This window comes from Prosopis cineraria, unplaced genomic scaffold (assembly GCF_029017545.1).
Source record: "Prosopis cineraria cultivar Desert tree isolate PC_DT_omini unplaced genomic scaffold, ASM2901754v1 PC816, whole genome shotgun sequence".
Classification (NCBI taxonomy): domain Eukaryota; kingdom Viridiplantae; phylum Streptophyta; class Magnoliopsida; order Fabales; family Fabaceae; genus Prosopis; species Prosopis cineraria.
The window spans coordinates 1-19,191 of record NW_026556141.1 but is presented as its reverse complement, the minus strand read 5'-3'; the positions used below and the strand labels follow the sequence as shown (position 1 = coordinate 19,191).

The 19,191-nt window shown below is 35.3% G+C and overlaps 1 protein-coding gene and 1 pseudogene across 2 annotated transcripts; one reads left to right on the top strand and one right to left on the bottom strand.

Annotated features, from left to right (window-relative positions):
* The first annotated feature begins 1,910 nt into the window (after nt 1–1,910).
* Nucleotides 1,911–17,178, top strand: LOC129298457 (probable inactive ATP-dependent zinc metalloprotease FTSHI 5, chloroplastic). Of its 2 annotated transcripts, none has more exons than XM_054936879.1 (20): nt 1,911–3,119; nt 3,689–4,160; nt 4,793–4,993; nt 5,094–5,387; nt 5,480–5,749; nt 7,056–7,145; nt 7,235–7,366; nt 7,969–8,142; nt 8,507–8,628; nt 9,331–9,532; nt 10,072–10,200; nt 11,177–11,359; nt 11,566–11,685; nt 12,504–12,689; nt 12,829–12,903; nt 13,575–13,634; nt 13,707–13,814; nt 14,911–14,992; nt 15,663–15,765; nt 16,601–17,178. In XM_054936879.1, exons 1-18 carry the CDS (start codon nt 2,110–2,112, stop codon nt 14,974–14,976), a joined length of 3,894 nt encoding a protein of 1,297 aa, XP_054792854.1. In that variant the 5' UTR covers nt 1,911–2,109; the 3' UTR covers nt 14,977–14,992; nt 15,663–15,765; nt 16,601–17,178. The 2 variants fall into 2 exon arrangements, with proteins under 2 accessions (XP_054792854.1, XP_054792853.1); XM_054936878.1 differs by having other exon boundaries at nt 16,589–17,178.
* On the bottom strand, nt 16,295–19,186 carry LOC129298459 (leucine-rich repeat receptor-like protein kinase PXL1; annotated as a pseudogene).
* Between the last annotated feature and the right edge of the window lie 5 nt (nt 19,187–19,191).

Below are 19,191 nucleotides of genomic sequence, written 5' to 3'. Positions count from 1 at the left end.
ATTAATATATAAATGTATAAAATAAATTTTCCCTGATTACCTCAACCTTTGAGAGGTCAAAGGTTACCCTTCAAATTACAATACTTTCAAAACTTTTCAAAACTTGAATGGCATCAAAAGAAAATTAACCTACAATTAATTATATCTCAATGTGTCAAATAATATTATTAACACAATTTTCACTCATACTCTAACACCTAAGTATTTATTTTATTTTATTTTATTTTTTAAGACCTTAGTCTTAGCCACTTGATTTTTAAAATTTAATTTCATGTATTTGAATTTATCTACTTGGTTCAATAGTCTCCTTTACAATAATTTCATTCAAATAATTTTTTAATATCAAAATTTTTCTTTTTATTCCAAAAATTTGAACATAAAAATATTAAAAAATTGCAAATTTAATTTTAAGCTTAGAATCATTATTCTATAGTCATAATAATTTATTTTTTATCTCAAATAATCATCTAAATATCAACAAATTAATTTATATTTTCAGATTTAACCAAAAATCTACTTATAGAGATCTAGAGATAAACTCAAATGCCTCAAATTCTAATTTTATCAACAAAATAATACTCTAGAATATTTATTACACTATCAATAACCTCAACAATCAGATTTACTTATCAAAAATTCATCCATCTTTCAAACTTTAGGTTTTCTAAAATATCAAAATTTGCAGCTTAAAGGTAAAAATGATTAAAAAAATATTTAAAATACTTACTTATTTTTAGAATATTTAAAATCTCATTTGAAGTATTTTATTATGAAGCTTTACTTTCTAAGTAGTTCCTACCGCCGACGACGCTTTCACTCTGTTCTTTTTATCTTTTTCGCACTTTTGTTGTGTGCACTGAGAGATGAGAAAAGATTAGAATAAATGAAAAGGGCTTGTGTGTATGTTTTAAAATGAATGTGGGTCCCACATCTTTTTTTTTATATTTTGTTATATATTAATAATAATATATGCAAAGGTCATTTAGTGGCAGCCTTTTTTTTTTCTATTAATTGCATACACATACACCAACATCCTAATTGGTATAATATATATATATATATATATATCTATAACACACACACACATGTCCCTTCCCTTCCTTTAATTTGTGTGTATATATAACTATATATATATCTAACACACGCAAATACAATAAACATCCCCATCCCCTTCTTATTTTATTTATTTTATTTTTTTCCCTCTTCTTTCCTTTTTTTTAATAATATTATTATTACTATTTTTATTTATTATAAAATCATAACTTAAAATTTAATTTAAATTAAATTTAATAATAATCTTTTAACTAAAATTATTTATATCTAAATATTCCTCTAAAATTACTTATTTGCTTTAAATTAACTTAATTAATCTTAGGTTAATTTTTAAAATGTTACATAAGTTGCTATTTATTGTGAGAAAGAGGTAATTTTATTATTATGTTGATCTTTACAATGATCATTAATAAGAGTCAAGACCAAAGTCGGTGTCATGTTAGTTTGCACCCACCTTATCTTATTTTCACTCGCAACCAATTACTTGTTGCTCTTTCTCATATTTGAAATAAGAAAGGTAAAAAATATTGATTCTCAATGAGAGTAGTCACTTCATATATAAAACTTTTAATGTTGTTTATAAGAATGACTTTGATAATTTAATTTAAATATTTATGAATTTTTATGAATCTACTTTCAATTATACCTATTTATATAGTATATTTTTTTATTACTACTCTAATATATATATTTAATATTAATGATGATAATAATTACACAGGGTTACCATATATAAGATAATGTAGAAAAGATGTGTATTATAAATTGTTCTTTTTTTGGGAAAAAAATTCTACAAAATTAACACCCATTTAAAAAGTAACGGTGGATATTATTGTTCGTGCGTCGCACAGTACTTTCCAACCACTGCGTTTTACCTCTGGACTCTTGAGCCGAACGTAAACCTCTGAGCTGCCTTCGTTGCTTTCCAAGTCACCAAACGGCTAAACCCCTGCAGGCTCTTAAGGTAGCGGGCCGGTAAAGAATCTGGTGCTTCCACAAATTCTTACAATGGCTATCACTTCTTGGGATACTCTCCTTATCTGAGCTCTGGCTGCCATGGATGCCACTGTCGCGTCTCCTATGATTCATGTTTCGTGTACTCTTAAATTCGTTGTCCAATCACCATATGGAGTTCACTTGCAGATACCATTTGACGCTGTCCGTCGAACTCGAAACCGAGGTTTCAAATCGAAGTCCTGGAAAAGATCGCGAAACATCTCGTCATTCGCGTCTGGCATTCAAGCTATTAGTTTTTCCTCAAAATCCATTCGTTCAGAAGGGGGACAAGAATCAGTTTTGGAAGATTATACTGGCTCGCGTTCGGTTAAGTTAGAGGATAATTTAGCTATTGCAAGTGTAAATCATGAAAATGCTGAGGATACCTTTTTCAAATCCATATTTAGACAGCTTCTTTATACATTGTTTTGTTTTGCCATTGGCTTTTCGTCACTCGGGGCAGTTCGAGTTCCTGCCATTGCCGCCCCTGCGGTGAATGAGGATATTGTGGGAAAGAAAGATAAGGGTAAGGACAAAAATGAGAATTTGAAGGGCCATGAGTACTCTGACTGCACCAAGAGGTTGCTAGAGACGGTGTCAAGTTTACTTAGGAGCATAGAAGAGGTGAGGAAAGGTGATGGGAATATGGACGGAGTGCAACTGGCGATGAAGGCTGTAAGTCTGAAGAAGGGGGAGTTGGAAAACGAGATTATGAGTAAGCTTTATGCGGAGTTGAAAGAGTTAAAGAGAGATAAAGGACGGTTGGAGAGAAGAGCTGGGCAGATTATTGATGAGGTAGCGAAAGCCAAAGGAGATTGTGATAAATTAAGGCAGAAGGTGATTGAGGACACAGAGAAGGCAAGGATGGAGAAGTTAAACGAGAGAATGAGAGAGCTGGAGCGGGATTACGATGAGGTATGGGAAAGAGTTAGTGAGATTGATGAATTAATTCTGAGGAGGGAAACGGTAGCATTGAGTTTTGGTGTAAGGGAAATTTCCTTTATAGAGAGGGAATGTGAGCAGCTGGTGAAGAAATTTAAGCGGGAAATTGGAAAGAAGGTTAAGATAAGGTATATCATGATAACCTGTTCCCAGATACCTTGAATTTATTCTTATATATGATTTTTTATTTCACTTCTACCCTCCATTTTTGCTATATGTGTAACATGGATATTATAAACTAAGTAGGGTTGCAAATGGGCAACATTGTTGAATGGCCAAAGTCAAAGGCTTATAGTTAAGAAAATATATTAGAATCTCTTACCAATTTTTTTGGACAGACCTCGGTTTGAATTTTGCTGCAAATCGTGATTTATTTTGAAGTGGAACTGGGGTAATTCTCTGCAGTCTAGTCATAATCATATGGCCACTGTGCATTATATCATTTGGCATTACTTGATCAGAGGATTGCTAGAGAAGAATCGTCTTCTTTGAACTTTGCTTGTGATGGGAGCTCATATCTTGAAATATCTGATTTGGGTTTCTGAGCATAAATTCCATGATTATTTGAACTGACAGTTGATAATTAAGTCAATTCCACACACCACATAATTTTGTAATTAATTATAATATAATTTGGTTCTGTTATGATGCATGTGATGTTGCATGTCCTTGTTTGAACATTCGTTGTGCGTTGCAGTTCTCCTAAAAGATCAATCACGAAACTCCCAAAAGTTGATCTTCAGAAAGACTTGGAAAATGTGCAAAGAAGACACTTAGAGCAATTAATTCTTCCCAGTATTTTGGCAGTTGAAGACCTTGGATCATTCTTTGATCAGGACTCCATTGATTTGGCTCAACGATTAAGAAAAGGCCTGAAAGACTCAAGGGAGTTGCAAAGGAATTTGGAGGCTCGAATGAGAAATAAGATGAAGAAGTTTGGCAGGGAAAATCGCTGTATTATTTACTCACCAGAAGATGAGGTGGTGAAGGGTTTTCCTGAAGTTGAACTGAAGTGGATGTTTGGTAATAAGGAGGTTATGGTTCCTAATGCTATTGGTCTTCATTTGTACCATGGTTGGAAGGAATGGCGTGAAGAAGCTAAAGCAAAATTAAAACGTAGTTTAATAGAAGATGCTGAGTTTGCCAGACAATATGTGGCTGAAAGACAGGTTCTATATCTCTGTCTCTGTCTCTCTCTCTCTCTCTCTGTAGGGGCTTTAGTGATATATCATTGAGCTATATATGTTAACAAACATATAAAACTTACTGGTTCATCCCTTTCAATAATTTATATTTTAAAGGAGAAAAGGACCTTATGAAGTTATCAAAGCTTTCGGTGTTTTTACATTAGCATGTGACATTCAGTGTGCTTTAGTTGTACCTCCTTGTTTTATTCTCTGTTCTCAGCAATATATATTCTTCCCCCGTGAAAAAGGGACCAAAGGGCTTCACTTGGTATTTTTCAATTTTATTACTTTTAAGGAACCCTGATGTGTCTTTTTATAAATTTTTATCCTTAGTAGATAGATTTACAGCACGCCTAATTGATATTTATTGCAGCTTCTCTTCTTTATTCATTGAGATTAAGAACGGATTTTTGTTAATCAAATATCCTGTAAAGTAAAATTTATTTATGAAGTCTGCTTCTCTTCTCTGCACAGTATTAAATCACTTCAACAGTTATTATTATTTTTTAATCTGGTATTTGTTTCTCTTTTGTGTGGTTCAATCGAACACTTCTGTTGGATTCTTTTTGTCAGTCTTGGCTGTTCTTTCACCATATAAAAATTATTTATTGCAGGAACGGATTCTTGTTGATAGAGATAGAGTAGTGTCAAAGACTTGGTACAATGAAGAGAAAAATAGATGGGAAATGGATCCAATGGCTGTTCCTTATGCTGTCTCCAAAAAGCTAATAGATCATGTCCGGATAAGACATGATTGGGGTGCCATGTATGTTGCTCTTAAGGGGGAGGAGAAAGAAATTTTTGTTGACATAAAGGTTATAACTTTATATGTGTTTCTAATAGAAAGGTCTTTCTGTTTTATTTCTTGTTTTTATGATTATCAATAAGTTTCTTATCTTTGCTTTTATATGTCAGGAATATGAAATGATCTTTGATAAATTTGGGGGTTTTGATGGACTGTACATGAAAATGCTTGCCAGTGGCATTCCAGCAACCGTTCATTTGATGTGGATTCCTTTCTCAGACTTGGACATACATCAACAGTTTCTCTTGACATTACGGCTGTCTCATCGTTTTTTGAGTGGGTTATGGAATTCTGGAATAGTATTGCATGCAAGAAATTGGGTCTTCAAGAAAATTAAGAATATAACTGATGACATATTGATGATGATAGTTTTTCCTATTGTGGAGTTTTTAGTCCCTTACCCGGTATCCTTGATCTCATGACTTGCCATATGCCATTTTGGGTGCTTAGATTTTTGTGATGAATTCTTTTATGTTCTCTTCTCCTTTTGTTATAGGTGCGGATGCGATTGGGGATGGCTTGGCCAGAGGAAATAGATCAGACAGTTGACGCAACATGGTACTTGAAATGGCAATCAGAGGCAGAATTGAATTTCAAATCCAGAAAAACAGATGATGCCCGATGGTTTATTTGGTTTTTCATCAGAACTTCTATATTCGGGTTCTTCTTGTTTCATTTGTTTCAGTTTATGATGAAAAAAGTTCCAAGTCTTGTTGGTTATGGCCCCATACGAAGAGATCCAAATGTTCAGAAGTTGCGACGAGTGGTATTTCTTTGTTCTTTTGTGTATGGCACACCAGATGTTTAAATTGCTATCTGATTGTTACCTTGCTTTTTGAAAATATATTATGCTTGGGTGTCTTCCACCCATTCCCAGTTTGATGTTGTATTTTGTCACCATATTGTTTTGAATTTGGTATCGCTTGAAGCTACCTGAATGTTTACTAATGAAATAGAAGTATTAAGAAATTTAGCTTCATCAAACTAATCTAAAAGCATGGCATAGTTGAACTGATAGAGGGAAGCATTATTCTAGAAAAAAATAAGTTTTCTTTATGTTATTTTAATATTTTGTAAGAACAGAAATCTGAAGCCTAGCTTTATATGGACATGGTATTAAGGTTTTCTTTTGTGTTGTTTTGTTAGAAGGGAAATCTGAACATTAACTTTCTTTGGACAAGTGATTAAGATTTCCTTAATAGGTAGGAAAGTTAGTTTTAATGACTAGCTTGCATTTGTAATGGAACACCTTGATGAATGTAACATTTCATTGAGATTTCTGATAGATTTTCTCTCCCTCTGCGTTTCTCCCTCTCCCTCTCTTGCTCCCCCTACTGTTCTGTTCTTCATTCTCATTTCTCCCTCACTCTGTTTCTATTTCTCCCCACTCTCTCCGTTTGCTCAGATCTGTGGAAGTGTGTGTGAGTGTGTGTTACATACTTACATTATGAACTAATTGGCTTAAGGGTTATATAAGGATGTTGTGGAATCTGAAAAATTACCGAGTTATATTCAGTAGAATGTCATTTCCACTTGTCGTAGTGGTTTATCATAGTATTCTTGATCTCTCTCTCTCTCTCTCTCTCTTTTGGTAATGTTCAAAAAGTCTTGTTCTGTTGGAATGCCAAAGTCTGGTAGACATATTTTTGCAAGGGTCAATTGCAGCATGGCTTTGTTATGTAATGATATGTAATGACTTATTTTATGAGCCTGAATTTAATTAAAAGTGATCATGCAGGAAAGAAAGAATAGAAAGAAAAAAGTGATTATAAAGGGTGCAACATTAATTTGGTATTTTTGGCTGCATGTTCTGATTGCATCATATAGTCAGCTGGTACATTATTTTTGTTGTTGCTGAATTTTGAGCTTATTTATCATCTTTTTTTAATCTTCTTTAGGTTGTAGATTTTTTGGGGATAAAATTATGGGTTAGTTGTGCTTTCATTAATTTAGTACCCTGTGTTTTGGATGAAATGGTGAAACTTTTCCCTTGATGATTTCCTGGATGGCCTGTGAATAAATTTCATGGTGCCTTGATTCAACCTTGATTAGGCAATATTACATCATTGCAGAAATCATACGTGATTCAAAAACTCAGAAGAATCAAGCATAATAGAAAGGCTGGCTTTGATCCTATAAAGACAGCTTTTGAAGAAATGAAGGTTTGGACTAGGAAAACACTCCATTTCACAGCTCTAATATCATAACTTTTTTGTGGAGTGAAACTGTAATATCCATTGCTGGCATGCAGCGGGTGAAGAAGCCACCAATACTACTGAAGAACTTTGCTAGTATTGAGTCTATGAGAGAGGAAATCAATGAAGTTGTGGCTTTTTTGCAAAATCCTAGAGCCTTCCAAGAAATGGGTGCAAGGGCACCTCGGGTATGTTACTATCATTAACATTTATCAAAATAGCAGGACATTGTTTTCTTTCAAGGTTTTTTGTTTATTGTAGCAATAATAACGTGCCATTGGCATTTTTTCTATTTTCTATTCATTAACTGCTATATTCTTTCCTGTTAATTTGATGCATAACCAAAGTGGTCCTGTTTTCAGCCAGAGAAACCCTGAAATAGTTCAAAGCACTTGAGGAACTCTTTTAATTTTTGGTTCTGCTTAAGAAATACTGGATTCTCAAGTTAATAATTCTTCTAATTTTGTTTCCTCCATCCACTCTCCTTTGGTCCAAAATTGGAAAGGAAAATTTCAAGGCACCTTTGGATCCTTCTATGCATGCATCACATGGGCATGGTGGTCCTGGTTATGAATATAAGTTACCTTGCAAGAATTTTATGATTTTGATTTGTCTATTGGTAACAAAAATGTGTAGAAATGAGGCAAGATTTCATAACCCTGTAATTGAACCGCATTCGAAACTATTGATAGTACACATTCATCGCGAACAAGCTGCAAGCACCACATGATTTAGAATTCCTATATCACATTCTAACATCAACTCCTGGAAACTGTTTCTTACATTGCAGGGGGTTCTTATTGTAGGTGAGAGGGGCACAGGCAAAACATCTCTAGCACTGGCGATAGCTGCAGAAGCTAGGGTGCCTGTTGTTGAAATTAAGGCCCAACAACTGGAAGCTGGGCTGTGGGTTGGACAAAGTGCATCCAATGTTCGTGAATTGTTTCAAACAGCAAGGGATTTGGTTATCCTCTTTTGACCACCTTAACATCCTCCTCCTTTCTATCATACCCGCACTTGACTGAAGATTTCTTTCTCTCTTACTTTGCGTCTAATAGTTTAAAATAAATTTATAGTTCACAGGAATTTAGTTGGATATTACGAAATTGACATGGAAAACTTTGATTTAGTTCACGTTGTTACCTTATTTTGATCTAAAGTATTTAGTAATGTTATTTTGTTATCCAGTATCTGATAGTTATGTCTATCAACAATTTTTTTTTGGGTAGTTGTGTTTCCTAATCTTTAATTGGAATTTATATTATTTCAATTCTAGATTCTAGATGATTTGTCTCTTCCCTTTCCTGATTATTTGCAGCTGTTTGTAGGCTCCTGTAATCATATTTGTGGAGGATTTTGACCTGTTTGCTGGTGTACGTGGCAAGTTTATCCATACCAAAAATCAAGATCATGAGGCTTTCATTAATCAATTGCTTGTGGAGCTTGATGGGTAACTATTATTAATGGGTTCTTTCTTTGTTGGACTGAGAAAAGATGTGGCAGAAATAATTATAGTCTTTTTTGAATTCTAAGAAAAAAGAAATGAGTATAAATCTGCCCTTAATGTTGTATGCATCTCATATTTGAAGAGTAAATGAATTTATAAGCATTAAGGAAGATATGATACTAAAAGCCCATTACTTGTGGAACAACTTTGAGGTGGCATTAACTTGGGCCCCCATTGTTTTAGTGGTTGGGTGGCTTTTCCATTATTATTATTATTTTTTTGAGCCAGTGGGTGGGGGTCAGGGAAGAGGAACAAAAATGAAGGATGATGACAGGCTTTACTAGAAGAAGCTAATAATGGGGAAAAAGCAAGACTATATCAATGCTACCCAACCTCTTTGCATTTCCATTAGCGACATTCCATTTATAACAGATAAAAAGGATAATTGAACCTTAGGGATCCAGTCAAAATGTAAACACCAGGAAAGCAGTTGTTACCTAGAAAAGACTCTCCGATTGATCTGCTTGTCCAAATAAGGAACTCAGCTCCCCAAGCCAGCAGATAGAAATTACTGGAACGTGTGGGAGAGTAGGGTTAAAAGTTGTAAGCTTGTCAATCCACCTGAACAAGAAAAAGCTCCTTGCTCAAATCAGCAATAACTATGTGGTGAATTAATATTGCGATTTCAAATGTTATGTTTTGTAGATTTGAGAGACAAGATGGGGTTGTTTTGATGGCTACTACAAGAAGTCTCAAGCAAATTGATGAGGCCTTGCAGAGGCCCGGTCGCATGGATAGAATATTTCATCTTCAAAGACCAACTCAAGCGGAGAGAGAGAAAATACTGTACTTGGCTGCAAAAGAAACCATGGACGACCAACTCATTGACTACGTAGATTGGAAAAAGGTTTATTGTCATAAATTCCTGTAATAAGGTTATGCGTATCTAGGCTTTCCCCCTTTAATTTCATCTAGTCTTTCTTGCTTAATCATATAAACGTGCTTGTACTCAAATTGATGTTTAGAAACTCTTTTTTCCCACGCTCATTATTATTATTATTATTATATTTTTCATAAAATAAGACTTTGGTTGAGGAATATAATAGTGAATTGGACAATTAGAAATTGTCATAAAGCAAAGAAAACTGTCAGAGGGGGAAAAATTAACACAATGTGTGCACTGGAGGCTACTGACACATTTGAAGAATAGAAAAAACATGAACAATGATAATAATGAAGGATACTTAGATTGAATTGGTTATTGCAATAGCCTGAGCTGACACAGAATGAATATATCCATGTTGGATAAAACTCCTCTTGCTGTCCTTAAAGTCTCTTTAACAGTATCTTATTCCCTGGTTTTGACCCATTTTTTCCCCCCTTACATCTTGTTTCAAAACGATTAGTCCATTTTTCCTTTATGGACTAAAAGATTGTTGTTTTCAGGTTGCTGAGAAGACAGCTCTTTTACGTCCTATTGAGCTTCAACTAGTTCCTGTGGCTTTGGAAGGGGGTGCCTTCCAGACCAAAGTTCTTGATACTGAAGAACTAATGAGCTACTGTAGTTTCTTTGCAGTAAGAATTTTACTTGTATTTTTTTTGCTATTGTTTGTTTATCTTTTCTCTATGCATTCATGTGTTGTTATATTGCATGAATATATAGGGAAAGGGAAAGAGATTCAAGTTGCGATAATCCTTTATGAACTGGCTAGTTGGGTAGAAATGGGAAATGACAACTCTAACTACCTCACAGGAGTTGCCAGGGAGGATTGAGGCTGTTAGTAGGGAATATATTATGGATCAAGGAGTTAGATAGTAAGCAAGAAAGCTTGGTGGGAGAGTCTCTAGCCTCTCAAATGCTAGGGTAGTTTATTCCTATCTTCTCTGCATTTATTTTTACTTTTTTAAACACTAGAATCCATTAATGCTTATCTCTTTCTATGTTTGGGGAAGGAATTTACAGTTTCTTCATAGATAAATAATGTTAAGTTCTTGAGGTTTCCATCATTATACTTTCAGAAACATATTCAGGAGCAACTTCCAATACATCTCAGTTTCTGATATGTGATATTTTACTTTTCGATGTGATATACTGCCATTTTTGCACATGACTGCAAGAGCTCTTATTTCAACAGTTCACCACTGCCTTACTAGCCTATTATCTGTGCTTACTGAATCTTTCCCCCACCAATAGAAACCAAAATGAACAGGAAAGAATGGGTGATATTCCTTGCGGCATCTCCATTTAGACGTTAAAGTTGGTATAGACTTTTTGAGGCAATGGATAACATGCATCATCCGAGAAGTTTGTTATTCTGTCATTTTTGCATGTATCAAGTGTTTTTTTTTTCTTTTTTTTAATTCTTGTGGTATTCCTTTTTCCATTCCTTTACAAGTTATTGAATTTCCATTTTCAGCATATCCCATCTTTGTTCTATCCTGTTCTACTGAATCTGTAATTTACACATGCTTTTAAAATTATGTTTTGTCTATTTTAGTTTCATTTGCTTTGTCCTGAAGGAAAAGGAATATATTTATCACCTTTTCTTAGACTTTCAGTTCTATGATCCCTGAATGGGTGCGAATGACCAAGGTTGCCAGGAGGCTTAGCAAAATGTTTGTGAGTCATCTGGGACTAACATTGACAAAAGAAGATCTGCAGCATGTTGTTGAATTAATGGAACCATATGGTCAGATAAGTAATGGGATAGAGCTTCTGAGCCCTCCGTTGGATGTGAGAAACTATCTTTTCCTAAAGATTATAATGTGGTCAATTTATTCTCTACTAAGCTATTTTGTCATGCAACTTTTCTGAGTTTCTTCTATTTTTAAGTTTGAATGCAGTGGCAGTCCTAGTTTTCTCCGTCATGGATGTCTGAATCTAACTTTTTATCAATTACTTTGAGAAATGTGTTAATAAGAAGATTCTTTGATGTTTAGTGGACTAGGGAGACCAAGTTTCCTCATGCAGTCTGGGCTGCTGGTCGTGGTCTTATTGCTCTTCTCTTACCAAATTTTGACGTTGTGGATAATTTATGGCTCGAGCCTCTGTCATGGCAGGTTAGTCATACTAATTTTTGGGCTGCTTTTGAATTTTGGTGAAGGGTTAATTGTGAGTTTGAAGTAGCACTTTTAAATAATTTTTTTTAGTATCACCCTGCTTCTTACAAGAAGAAATGTGTATCTTGTAGCTAACCTGCTGGCAAGACTTGTATTTGATGTTTTATATTTGATAAGAGACTGAGATAGACTAGGATACATAAATCTTAGGTTTAAGTAGTATGAGTTGCTCAATGGGATGTTTAAGTGGGTTAATATGAGAGAGAGAGAGAGAATGTAGCCATGGAGGTTTAAATGGGGGTTTGAGGTCTGAGAGAAGGATAGGAAAGAATTTGACTTGGTTGTGATGGAGAGTCCTTAGCCTCTCAAATGCTAAGGAGTGTTTTCATTGTTCTATATTATATTTTATTCTGCTCTTTCTATTTCTGTGTTTGGTGTGTATGGTGCTGCTGTAAACCGGTCCTCATCCATTCAACCTGTGAATGTGATAGGATCTTTTCCTTTATTTTGTTAATTCCATTTCAGGGAAGCCTTTTGGTGTGTCTTTGGTTCTGGTTTCCATTGATATCTTGTTTGAGTTTTCTATTTGTCAACGTTGAGATTTTCCCATTCAATTGTTTGCAAGATTGGCACAATATATATACACATATATATATGCTCAATCTTGAGTGGCAGTGTGAATTGTGATTTTAGCAAAGATTGTTATGTCACTGATTTCTGTGATTTGGGAGGCAGATTGAGTGGTGGTAATTGATTGAAGACTATACAGAGTTAACTCCTGATGAATAATGAGACATTATTGCCTCTCCTTTAAACAGGGAATTGGATGTACAAAAATCACAAAAGCAAGAAATGAAGGTTCAGTTCATGGCAATTCTGAATCAAGATCGTATCTTGAAAAGAAACTTGTGTTTTGTTTTGGATCATATGTCGCTTCCCAAATGCTTCTTCCTTTTGGGGAAGAAAACGTCCTGTCTTCTTCTGAGATTCAGCAGGCACAAGAGGTCAGAATCCTATTCTACTTGACTCAAATGCGATTTTTGCTGACTTTCAGATTTTTGGTTCTTTGGGTAATAAAGTTGCTTTTATCAATGGTTTTTGTTATGAGCATAAAACATCTGACCCCTTTCTTTCTCTTAGCAGATAGCTACACGAATGGTCATTCAGTATGGGTGGGGACCAGATGACAATCCTGCAATTTATTATCATAGTAATGCGGTATGCCCCTTTCTTACATCTAATCGAGATGTCCTTGCTGAAGAGACGGGTTTTTCATTTAAGTAGTGTGACATTTTATTATTAGATTGAAACATCTGCTAGACTTGTTACAGAAACACTTGCTGTGTCAGCTGGTCAACTACTTTCCAAGTTATGCCCATAAGAAATTAGATAACATGGCAGAACAAACTATTAATATGCAACATTTGAGATATAAAAAAAATTACATTATGATGTAGGACATGAAGTGGGGAAATGAAGATTTTTTTTTTTTAAATCAATATCAAATTTTATTTTTTAATAAGCAAGGGGTAGTGATTTTATTCAAATCAAGACCTATTTTTAGGAAACTTAAGCCGTTATGATTGCCCAATATTCTAACCACCCTCAAATCTGCAGGAGGGGACGGAATCTCCTCAGGTTCAAACACCTTTGTTGGTCGTTCTTTATTGAATTCTAAATTATCTTAATCATCATTATAAATCCATAACTCTCAAATTACTTGTGCAAAACATGCATTTATAATTGTGGATAGCTCATTTGCCCAAGAAAAATATCAATAGCTCCATCTGTTTTGTTACTCAAGCATAGTTGGCTATCCATTTTGAAGTCCGATGGACCATTTGTGCACAGTAGTGTGAGTAGATTAATCTTTTTCAAACTGTTAATAGGTCACATCATTGAGCATGGGGGATGACCATGAGTACGTGATGGCAAACAAAGTTGAAAAGGTACCAGTATGTTAGTACAAGGCCAATTGATTGTCCATAAAGGTTATCTAACATTGTTTGTCATCTTCTTAGATGTTTGACTTGGCATATCAAAAAGCGAAAGAAATGCTGCAGAAAAATCGTTCAGTACTTGAAAAAATTGTGGAGGAATTACTAGAATTTGAAATTTTGACTGAAAAGGTAAGGGATTCTTAGTGCATTTGAATTGTCAGTTGGGTTACATTTTGGAGAATTTATTTATGTTTTTGTTAGTTTCATAGTTTATTTAGGTATTTTATCAGAAAATCTCTTTTAAAGCATCAAATTATTAAAAAATATAATCTAAAATACTGGTCCCTATTTTATAGAATTGATAGTAGGGATATATCAGAAAATTACTGGCTCCTACACAGTGGAATTGATTTTAGCATTTGATAAGTTACATTTTCCAGCTGTCTCAAATGTCATTCTGCCTTCATTAGAAAGTGTGGGAATCAGTAAGATGGACCTGTTGGAGATTATATTATTACGTGTCTATTTTAACTCAGAAGTCTGTATTTTTATTCATTTTGTTTTGAAGCTTATTGGTTTTTTTTCTTGGTTATTTTTGGACAAATCATCTGTGTTTTAGGATTAGTTTGAATGTTCCATTTTAATTAAGATTAATGCAAGTGTTTTATTTAGATTATGATAAAGTTGTTAATTCTTACCCCTTTTAGTTGGAGCAGGAGTTTTCTGTCTTTATTAGGTAATGCTTGCTTCTATCCAATATTTTAAGTTTAGAAGAAAATTAGACTTTAACTTTCGACAAACCAAGCATTCGTAAACTGGCTGGTGCATAACTTTTTCCACAAATGGGATTTCTGAGCTTGCTGAATCTAAGCCACAAGAAAAACGCTATGGATTAAATGAGTCCTACCAGTAACATTGGTAGTAATTAATTCCTGTATTACATTACACCGCGATCCTTATATACATATATATATATACACGCACATATATATCTTGTTTTTCGTATCTTCCCACTTTCAGCTGGATCCGTTGGTACAGTTATATTCAAAATTTGACTTTATCTAGTGGCATTTAATCATGAAGAACACATGCTGCAGCTAAAAAGCAAACAACATTAGCATATCTTGATCAAATTCCCAGACCTCTATTGAAATGTCAGTGACATAATGAGCTCATTTGACATTTCTGATTCACTATCTTCTCTTGATTTTATCTCCTCATTTCCTTTTGAAATAATTTTAGGTACTATGACTGTTTAATGACTTATTTGCTTTCTCGCTAGCAGGATTTGGGAAGAATTGTTGAAGATAACGGTGGACTCAAGGAGAAAGAACCGTTTTTCCCTTTGTGAACTATATGACGAACAGGTACATGTTAATTACTGCTAAAAGTCAGTGGAAAAAGGGGAAAAAATTCTGAATCCATTGTCATGTGTGACAGTTTTGGATCTGTCAGTTATTTTCTAATGTGCATAACGGTCACCACTAGTTTGGCGTAAAGTATCCATCCATGGATTCAGACATGTGAAGATGACGAATTTTCAAGCTAGTGCCGTTTTTCATTAATCTCCACATCTTAGAAACTGGGCCCAAATACTTGGAGAAATCAGTGTGGACAATTTATGCTCATGAGTTGCGTTGATTTCTTTAAACTAAAATTATGTTATAGGAATAAACTTAAAAGTAAAAAGGAAAAATTCTCAAACAACAAATTGCAATCCAAACATGTATATTATTTTTATACTTTCATTTTATCTATAGATATATCATCAATGTAAAATATAAAATTTATATGGAGTCAGACTATTCATAAATGATGAACGATATGGTTTTTCTCGGGTTTCATGCGATTTTTTTTTCATTCATTCAAGATTTTTCTATACATTTTAGAAGGAATGAATGTTTGAAAAATATGTACAATTTTTTAAGCTACTATCTATCCCATGGATCCCATAGGGAAAAATATTTAGTTGCTTTTATGGATGATATAGTCCCCTAAAGAATTTTAATTCATAGCAATTTTTTTTTCCTTTTCCAGCCAACATCTGGCAGCTTGCTTGAGGGAGGAAGCGCATCTGGAAGCAGTGCTCTGACAGTAGCCTAGATCAGTGGAATATTGTTTATGGGTCACACAGTTTGAGGTAATTCTCTAGTTTATGTATAATTGGATGAGCATGTGTTGGTGTACGATGCAAGTATGCAACACGCATGTTTTGTCCCGTGTAAGATGTTCTTAATTGGAAGAGAAGAGGTAGCATTTTTCCTTCTCGGCCATCATTTCCTGATGCAGGGAAATCTCAGCCAGCAGTGTTCTTAACATTATAAATCGTTTATTGCACCGATTTGTTTATTCCACTGCTTCTTTGACTACACAAACATATCTGCTTAGCTGCAAGCAAGGGTTAAACCTCTAGTCCTTGGGTTCTGGCCCAAAAAAAAAAAAACACAAAAGAAAAAGAGAAAAGAAGAAAGAAAGAAAGAAAGAAGAAAAGAAATTAGTGTCCTCGAGGAACAATTTGTGTTAGTTGCAAGGTACAGTTTTATTATTGAAAATGAAATATTAAAAAAAAAAATGTCTTGCCAAACAAGGCAAGTATCAAAGCTCTTCCTCAGTATTTTTTTTATTTTATCGTACGAACAATCAAACTTGGAAGGCAGAACGCATAACTGTTTTAGGAGAGAAATCCAAATTGCGAAACCTTCAAGACAAAATTTGTTAAACAAGAAAAATTGGGGAAATAATGCAGATAGGTCTTTATATTTGCATTTTGCTGACTGCTAAAGGGTGGAAATGAGCAATCTTGACCATAACGTGCATACGCTGGTTACCTATTTGCATCTGGAAATTGATTTGAGTTTCTAGGAAATTATGTTCATTTACCTTCTTCTCAAGGAAGAAGAGAGGGAAAGTATTATTTATTTAACTACTTGCCATTAAGATACTTGTTTTTTTTTTTAAAAAAGAGGAAATTGCAGGGAAAGCAAGCAGGGAGAAGCTTTGCAGATACAAACTAGTTGCTAGAGAAGGCTTATGATGGGAGAGGTAGTGAAGATTGGCGTTTCCTTGGTTTCGTCGTGTATTCCATTTTGACAAGTGCTTTTTCTTCTGGGTTTTGCCTCTCCAAGCATGGTCACTATGTCCCTCATGGATGGTCTTTTTCCTTTGGAAGCTTTGCCGTACAGAGAAGTGCAATTCGGAGCACGAGAAGCATCTCTTCTTGGACATGCCTGCACCTTCCCGCGATGGTGGGATCTAGTGCTTCTTCCAACCCTCCATTGCTTCTCTTCTTTCTTACCCATTCAACTATGTCTCCACATTCTTCGAATGACAGGTCTAGTGGCTTTTTTTCCTGTTATGATCTCCAGAAGCACTACACCATAACTGTATATGTCGGTTTTCTCGTCCACTTTCAGAGTATACCCATATTCTGAGAATCACAAACAACATAGAAACAAATATGAGCATGATTTTTATCTTGTATGCCCCTTCATTGAAAGCAAGCGACAAAAACTCTGCTTTGGTTTTTGAAGTGCATGGCACGTTCAAATTTTAATCTGGTCTTCTCAAAATTATTTTTTTATTGTCAGCAAAAAAAAAAATAGTTTTTATTTTCTTCACAAATTATCGGGGAGCAAGTTTCACACAGGTAAACGAATAAATGTCAAGGTTAAAGAATTGTTAACTTCAAGTTTTTCCCCCCTTTTTTAATTAAATACAGAGAGAGAAGAAAGAAGAAATTTGTGCTAGTCCGAATTAAGTACCTACTGGTCTATCTGGACCAAAATATGTTTCTGCTCCTTTTGATGATGATTTAGTAATTAGTACTAACCTGGTGCGATATAAACCATAAGATCCGGCCACCATCGAAACAGTCTCATTCTTATGGATCAGCATTTTTGCTAATCCAAATCTGCTATCCTGGCCTCCAAATTTGCATCAAGGAGTATGTTGTTAGACTTGATGTCTCTGTGAATAACAGGGGGGTGACAGTCATGGTGGAGGTAATTGAGGCCTTGGGCAACTCCAACTGCTACGTTATACCTTGCAACCCAATCTACCAGTATTCTTCCTCCTTCCTCTCCATGTAGCGCTGTCTCCAGATTCCCATTGGGCATGAACTCGTACACCATCATCACATTCCTTTCGTTATGAACATACCCCAACAGCCTTACAATATTCCTATGCCTCAGTCTCCCTAGCAGATTCACTTCTTTCAACACGTCATTCCCATCTTCTATGTCTGCACCTGGCCTCCATAATTTCTTCACTGCCACTGTCACATGAGGTCTAGGAATTTCAGCTTTGTACACAATCCCAGTGCCTCCCATGCCTATAATGTTTGGTTCCTTAATGCAGCCGAGAATCTCACTGGTTGTGAAGCTCACCCTTTGGAATGCCACTAATCTCCAAGGCCATTCTTCATTGCTATTTTTGAACCAATCATGGACAGAGCTGTTGTAATAAGTACCATTGATTGTATAACCATCTGCCACCAATAAATGCAATGCCCAGGGATAAAATTAATGATATTCCTGTGACAAAACCAATCATGACGTGCTTCATGCGTGAGCTCCTTCGCTGGCTTACTGGAGTTGAACTCTGAGAACATGGAGGAAGAATGCCTCCGCAGAGACCGGCATTGTTTGTTAGATCGTTAGGATTTATGGTCAACAAAATCCCTTTGAGGGCACCGGACCCTCAAGCTTGTTGTAGGATAGGTTGATCGTTTCAAGAGCGGGGGAGCTGCCAAGGTTTTTGGTTATCTGACCTGAAAGTGAATTGTGGGACAGATCAAGAGTGGCTAAAGGTGGGCATGTTGGCGATTGATTTCGGTATTTCCCCAGTTAACTGGTTGTAACCGAGATTCAAATGGACTAGTTTTTTTGGCAAGAAGCAATGCTTTCTGGGATGTCTCCAGATATAAGGTTGTCTGAGAGATCCAGCACAGAGAGAGAGAAGCAGTCTTGGAACTCGCCTGGAATATTGCCTCCCAGGCTGTTTTTGGACGCAATGAAGGTTTGAAGGGTGGGAATAGAGAGAATTCCAGAAGGTAGAGATGATTCAAGGTGGTTCCAAGATACATCGATGAAAGAAAGTGAAGTGGATGAAGCGATATCTATTGGAATTTGGCGGTGAGATTATTCTTGGCCAATTCCAGCCTTTGAAGGTCTGGTAGTTTTCCGAAACCAACTGGAATAGTCCCAGATATAAGATTGCTATGAATGCGAACACGTGCCAAAGATGAACAAGTCGAAATCCCGCTTGGAATGGAACCAGAGAAGGAATTATTGAAAAGTATCAGTTTAGTGAGATTTGCAGAAGCACACAAGGCTGGAGGAATTTCGCCTGATAATGAGTTAGAAGACACGTCCAGCCACTCCAGTGGAGAGTTCTGTCCAAGGTTCACAACGGTAAAGTACCTAGTCAAGAATTTTTTTTTCCAGCTCAAGCACTTTTAAAAATTCTTCAGCTCCCCAAGCTTTTCCGGTACAAACCTGTTAGTTTTGTTTCTCATTACAATTTAATAGCTGCAAGTTGTTCACCTCAGCAATTTCCTCTGGGATCT

Bases quoted from the DNA above. Each gene is read 5' to 3' on its own strand.
- LOC129298457 (XM_054936879.1), top strand. From the start codon at position 2,110: ATGGATGCCACTGTCGCGTCTCCTATGATTCATGTTTCGTGTACTCTT. The intron at 4,994-5,093 runs GTTATAACTTTA...TTTATATGTCAG, and splicing joins AAATTTTTGTTGACATAAAG to GAATATGAAATGATCTTTGA. The intron at 5,388-5,479 runs GTATCCTTGATC...CTTTTGTTATAG, and splicing joins AGTTTTTAGTCCCTTACCCG to GTGCGGATGCGATTGGGGAT.